This window comes from Halyomorpha halys, unplaced genomic scaffold, assembly GCF_000696795.3.
Source record: "Halyomorpha halys isolate HHAL.00 unplaced genomic scaffold, Hhal_1.1 Scaffold483.1, whole genome shotgun sequence".
Classification (NCBI taxonomy): Eukaryota; Metazoa; Arthropoda; class Insecta; order Hemiptera; family Pentatomidae; genus Halyomorpha; species Halyomorpha halys.
In genome coordinates, this window is record NW_027110578.1 from 342,233 (window position 1) to 349,507 (window position 7,275).

At 31.0% G+C, this 7,275-nt stretch overlaps 2 protein-coding genes across 2 annotated transcripts in view; one reads left to right on the forward strand and one right to left on the reverse strand.

The window, feature by feature from the left end:
* The window catches only part of LOC106683444 (arylsulfatase B), a 124,779-nt gene that overhangs the window by 35,751 nt on the left and 81,753 nt on the right, over positions 1-7,275 (reverse strand). The window lies entirely within an intron of this gene.
* LOC106683445 (uncharacterized) overlaps positions 3,580-7,275 on the forward strand; it is an 8,378-nt gene continuing 4,682 nt past the window's right edge. Inside the window, exons 1-2 of the mRNA XM_014424929.2 lie at positions 3,580-3,771; positions 5,300-5,596. Coding sequence (XP_014280415.1) covers positions 3,661-3,771; positions 5,300-5,596 — 408 coding nt within the window. The 5' untranslated portion in view covers positions 3,580-3,660. The remainder of the gene's footprint in view (positions 3,772-5,299; positions 5,597-7,275) is intronic.

Sequence of the window (7,275 nt, forward strand, 5' to 3'; positions counted from 1 at the left end):
GATAGATAGATAGATAGATAGATAGATAGATAGATAGATAGATAGATAGATAGATAAGGATTGAACTAAAGGGTTAAGATCATTTGAAAGGTTTATATGGAATTTGAGAATTTGGATGGTATGAAGTCAAGGATAAAAGTGATATGAAGGTCATGGTGTAGTGATATGTAGGAAACGTAATAGGGTGCATTGACTATGGTTCTAAGGACTTTGGATTGAAAGGATTGGATACAACAGTCCGAAGGTGTAGTTGTTCCCCAAAGTTCAAGTCCGTAGGAACAGATAGGTTTGAAAAGACCTGGTTATTTTCATTAATGACCATGTCAATATGTTCATTTACAAGACATATTTGTCCTTGCACATAAATATTTACATTTATCTTGCGTCATCAAACCACAGATTTAGTTTCTACATTTTTTCCAAAATATATTTTTTAACAAAGCTACTTGAAAAATTAACAATTATTCCTTCCACAAATATGTGAACTTATTACTTCTGTTATCTTATATCGTAGTTTTTAATACTTCTTAAACCTTATTGATATTAAATTGGCTACAAGGTAAAAATTATTTTTGGAAAAATGTAAAAATACATAAAATGTGCTAGTCCATTTCTACGTAAGGAAGAGTGCGTAAATTGAGAAAAAAACTCGTTTCTTGCATCTATTAATAATTTATAACAACTGGTATTTAATGAGGAAGTTCTATACAGTTACAGATTCCGTTTAGCCGTTCATTGGGAATACCCTCTGGACGCATATAAAATAAGAAAAAAAATATGTATGCATCGTTTCGTTTAGTTCCGTGTTAATTATTTTATATTAATGAAGAGTGAACGAAATTATTTAATTTTTTTTGTTATTGTGTAATATTACATTCTATCTTATATTTTGACAACGGTAATACTGATTATAAAGCTCATTCGTACCATATTTACAAATATATAAATTCAATGAAAACAAAATAAGAAAAAGAAGAGAAGAGAGAGAAAAAAATTAAACTTAAAGTAAACTAATATCTTTAAAAAAATCGTTTGTATTTACAATAAGCCTATGGAACACTGAATCCAGCTGTTCCTCAACTTGCGGAGAAGGGATCGGAGAACTCTGGAAGATCCTGGCCCTTCTCTCTCAAATGCGTCACTTGTAATTTAAATATTAATTAATCGAAACATTAATTTAAATATTAATATAATAGATGAAAGGCACTGTTGAGTTTTTTATTTTAACAAAGTGTTATATCTTTAAAGCGATGGCGTATTTAAGACGTTGTGATATAACATACTTTCATACCAAATTTCGTTTTACTCAGCCCCTTTTCATCAAGTTAAAGAACATATTTTCTACTGCTGTTAAGTAATAAATACTTAAGGACTGATTAACTATGCTTAAAAGACGAATTTATGCCAATTTCCGTTAAAATGGCTTTTTAGAGAGCTTATGACCCAACCTTTTATGACTATTGGCTCATACAGTCCTAAAAGAGGGTATTAGGAAATGTGTGGAAATGAATCTTGCAAATTCAGCTGATTCATCCTACAAAACTGACCTTTAATTAAAATATCTTAATGATATATGGCAAACTAATTAGTAAAAATGAGTCACAGTAGAAAACTATTAGGAAATATAAATGCCTAAGGAATCATTACTAGGATTTAAAAAATATGCAAGCATAATTCATTAAAATCAGCCCTACTGTTCTATTGGGCTGATGTTATGGGCATTATTAACTCATAAAATATGAATTAAGAGCCTAAAAACATTGCCTATGAAAGTACATCCGATAGAGCTTTGTTCAGGAGATTATAATAAATTTAATAAATAATTTATAATTATTTAGATTAAAATAAATGAATTAATATGTGTTCCAACTACTTTTCGAAACTTAATATTATCATTCATATTAAATGTTATCAAGCAGTGACCTGGCGGTGAGTGTTATTGTTTCGTAAGTTCCGATTATCATTCATGGTGAAGAATTAAGGTAATTAACCAGAGTTTTGTGTAACGTCACTCTCAATTAAAAATCCATTGGTTTCAGATCTGAAGAGTATGACAATAACACCGTTAGGCCACTGATGGAGTGGAAGAAACATGTGAAAGCATATCTCAAGATAATCGCTTTAGGCAACATTTAATATGAATACTAATGTTCAAATTTCGTTAATAAAGTAGTTATAACATACATTAATTTATTTATTATAACCTAAAAAAAACATTAACGATAATATTTTCATGGAGATTTTTTTTCTAATTTTGAAATCGTTAATTCATATTTTACGTTAGGACACTTGACCCAGAAACGCCCTAGGTTCTAAGGTTGAGTTATCATGCCTAAAGGAGACCTTTGTATTAATTGTAGTCAGATGTTTTCGTGTTATTCAATCGATTTGATGACTCTACATTTCATAAATAAAATAAGTTAATACCATCCTAAGAAATACTTCACATATTATTGCGAAACTTATGTGCCAACTAGCTTCAAATTCAGCCGTTCCGTTTTACAAAACTTATTTATCATCAGATGATCTCAATGATAACATCACATTGCATTGTCAGCGGGTTTGTGCATTTGTCCAAATTTCAGCATTATCGGATAACTTTTTTCTTGTACGCTGGTTGAAATTCCTCCCCTTTTCAATTTGGAATTTAGTTATTATTTCTTGTGTCTATATTACACTATGTGAAAGAATATTATGTGAATAGAAACTTTTCACGTTTGTGAATTGGGAACCTTTTAATTATTGTTTAATTTACAAATATTAAAATTTATTACACCCTATATATTCATGCTCTCCCTCCAATAAAAAGTTTGCATCCCCTTTTGTTTTGTTTTTTTATATTGTTCTCTCTTCCTTTTTGTTGCTCCTTTCATGGATCGTAAAGTAATTGGTGTTGATTTATTCTCCTAGATCCTTTTTCGAAATGTACTTTAAAATAAATCGAGGAAACGCTACGTCGATCTCGACTATTACAGCACTAACTGTTCAAACGGTCTAAACTTCCAATTCATTTCAAATGACTGATCTACATGACTGTAATAAGGCCAATCTTGACATACAAAGTTGAGCTCTGTGCCTCCACTAAACCTTCGAATTCCTCTCGTATCCAATCCTTACAATCTAAAATTATTCGTGAAATTCTCAATGCTCCATACTTTGTCACAAATAAAATCATACATAAATACCTGAATGTTCCAAATGTAACCAACCTAGCTCGAACTAGATATTATTTCTTCCATTATAAACTTCCTAACCACCCAAACCCACTAGTTTCTAACCTAGCTTCTTCTTCCATTCCTGACAATCCTCCGAGGGGGACGCCTGAAAAGAAATGGCCACGAGACCTGTTAATGTAAAAACGTCATTAGAATGCTACCAATGGGTAGTTTCTCTACACGCCTGTATCACACCATTATAACTGAAATAAAATTTACTGAATGTATTATTATGTACATCTGTAAATTTGAACAAAGATATTTAAGAAAAATAATAATATATCATAAGTATTAGGGTATAAAAATACTGCAGTTAATACAGCAACTACACTAATAAAAACAAGATATTTACACTTCACATGTTTTATTTATCACATTCTATTATGGTAATTGATAAGTATATGTTATAATAATTGCACTAGTGCCTTTTCCAATTATAAATGAAATGCCAGGGATCGAGAAATACAATGACTTCATCTTTCTGTCCGTCCCTGTCTGTAGAGAAGTCAACGGAGTATATGAAGAAATGAGCAAGTACAAGGATATTGTGAGAAAGGTTAGAATGGAAATATCGTGAAGAGATTAGAATCCAATCATTAGGGTAATTTAATAGCTACGGGATTTTCATTGCTATCTGCTGATGTCCATTGTAAATAAGAATTCGTAAACATTTTGGATTAGAAACTGTATACCAATTTTAAAAGCTTAGAAATAATTTTTAAAAAAAACTCAAACTGTAATAGATTCAAGAGTGTAATGTGGTGTAAATTAAACTGCAATGTAGAATTTTCCAGGGGAAATTACACCCTTAAAACGTTTTACACATTTCGTTCATAAATTAGATGTTTCGAACCTAAAACTGTGCATTTCCAAATCTAATTCCTGGTATAAGACAAATTGTCTAATTCTCATAAAAATTAATATTGTCAAATTATAAATCATCGTTACCTTTCTCGATTTCATTAGTTCATCTCTATAGTATTCAGACCTTCTATTTATAGTTCAATTACAATCTTAATCGATACCACTGATTTATAATTTGATAAAGTGAATAGAATGTAAATTAGACAATTATTTTCCAAGAGTTGAATTGGAAGATTTAGACCTGAAACGTTATCTAATTGTGAGTATGCTCAGCCTCCACTGGCTCATTACCAGTGATGCGATGCGCTGGGATCTTTTGAGCTCTTCTCTACACGTGGGGTATAGAGTGGGCTCAGGGATCCTCAGGTCGATTGTGTAAATATTGTATATATTATTTTATCATTATGTTATTTTATTTATTTATTTTTCATACAGATATTTTGATTATGTTCATCTTGTCTATTCTTTTGTTTGTATATATTTTAAGAGAGTTTTTTATTTTTTTTTTTTTATTTTATTTTGTTTTTATTTATTTTAGTATGTATGCGATCATTCATCACTATTACCTATTGCCCACAACTGTGTGGCAGATTGTAATATGTATCAATAAATAAATCTAAAATAAAAAATCTAAAAATTTTAGAGTAAAATTTGTATGAAGCTTCTTTTTTTTCGGAAATTGATACATTAATACATAACCCTTCCCAAGATAATTTATACAATTATTTTTTTTAAAGTAATGGATGTAAATTTTTCTAAGGAATTTCAAACTTTGTTTTTATAAGTGGATCAGAAGCTTTTAAATTGCATTAAACTATTGTGATAGTTTACGAAAGTGGATTACTGATTCTCTAATTTTGCCTCTAAGGAAGAATCTTCTTCTATAGGCATAGCAGACTCTACCCTTGGCCTGATCAGCAACCACCTATCATCTTTATCTGAGTTTGTAGCAAAAATCTTCAGTTGCCAAAGATTCTGCCCCACTCCATCCACCCATCGAATCTTTGTTTTTTTCTTGAACGAAGTCGCCACTCTATGCTCGCTCATCTCCAAAACTTTGATAAAATGTCTTTGTATTTTGATGTAAGAAAAGATGCTAATTTCCTTCTAGAGCCGAAACGGTTCGCTGTTTTTTATTCGTTTCGAACGACATGTTATATTATCATGCATGAATCATGATGTTATAATATTCTACTGGTTAATGCCCCATTATTCCATAGGTGAGGGAGATCGAGAAGCGATGGTGCCCAACACGACCGAGGCTGCGAGTGCCGCGAATGACAGTTCTCAAGCAGCCGGCCCAACTGCCCCCGCCGCCCCTCGGCTTCAGGGAGGCGAAGGTGACCCCAAAGACGGTTCCTCTCCACATCACCTGCGTCATCGCCACTTCTCCTTCCCAGGCTGTCAAGGAGGGTCTCCAGGTAATATCTCAGAACAGGAAGGAGAGGTCTAGAGATGTTATACCGTCCAAGGATTGGATGTCCGAGTTCCCGGAGCTACTGGAAGCATGGGTCAAGGTAAGAAGAGTGTTCCTTGCAAAATCTTAATAAAGAAACATTATATAAAACTAATATTTTGTTAGTATCATCTGCTTCTTCCCACATTAGGAACATTAGAATGATTTATATTACTTTTTTGACAACGAGAAACCATTGTCAATATACGCATTGGCACAAAATTGTTTGCTTGTTTGGTTTGACTGCACTTCTACTAGGGTAAAAAAGACGTTAATCCTAACGGCTTCCAACCTTTTATAGACAGATTGGGAAGGTCGATATTTATACCATTAGTCTACCACAACATAGAAGTTAATCTTCCCTTCTTCCTTTAGCTTTTATAACCCCTCTCTTTTCCAATTTAAAAATCAGCAGGATTTTTGGAAATTTTATTCATATATAACTTGTGATGTTATTATAACGTTTTTTAACATAATTTTTTATTAGACAGAGATTTCAACCCACTTTGCTCATGTCACTTGATGCGTCACTCGAAATCACTACAAAAGATTACAATAATATGGAAAAAAAAACTTAAGAATTAACAATGTAAGGAAATAGAATGAATTTAAATGTTTACTTGTACAACTGTAATTAGGCTATTAGGTATCGCTTTTCCAAAAAAAAAAAAAAAAATCATTTGCCTCACTTTTATAAATTCGAAATGATTTTTATCTAGTACCCATCATTTTAAAAATATAACTACTGTAAGGGCCGGTCCAATACATAACCATATTAAAAATTAAAAATCTATATATATTTTTTTTTAATGCATTTAAATGTCGAATATAATTAAAGTTGAGAATTTTTATTATAATAATTAGATTGATATGTTTTTCTATTTTGTTAAAAGCACATAGCCATTGCCGTTCCGTACGGCTGCTCCTGTGACGATATTTATAATAAAGTAGTTAGAATATAAATTAATTTATTTATTATAACCGAAATAATTACAGACAATGAAAATATTTACACGTAAATATATCCTAAGTTATATAACCAAAGCACTATTAGACTTTTATGCTCATAGAGATTTTTTTCTTATTTTGCGATCCTTAATTCATATTTTTACTGAGGCCACTTAATGGTAAAATATCCTATATTATAATTTCATATCAGATTATAGTGTACGAAATGTTTTTAGTTTTAGATTAAAATATATATAAAATTTCTTAAAGATTAAAGGAAAGAGAAAAAAACTCAAAACTGCATCTTTTGATGGCAGATTCTGGAATTCAATCCCGTATCTTGATCTAAAGCTAGAAATTCTTTTTTATAATACATGTATATGTAGTATAATAGTGTGTAAGCGTTTTTTTTTATGTTCAGTGATCTACTTCATTGTTGGAATTATAATAAATAATAAGATGATAATTCTGGGTGCGGTCAGTGAAGAACACAATTAAGTAAAAACGAATATATTTGTGCCAACGTTTCGTCCAGAATTTCAAGCCTTCATCAGGGCTAAAAAAAAAACAGATAAATAAAAGAATATACAGACTGATTAGAACATAATAAAATTAATAACATTATGGATACATAATAGTGTTGAAAGACATGAATAGTTTATACATGAATATATGAATATGAATAGTTCTGGCCGGAACATTGGCACTAATGAATAAGTTTTACTTACTTGTGTGGTCCACAGACCGCACAGTTCTTCATCACCAACCATCTACCCATTTACATTTATCCAC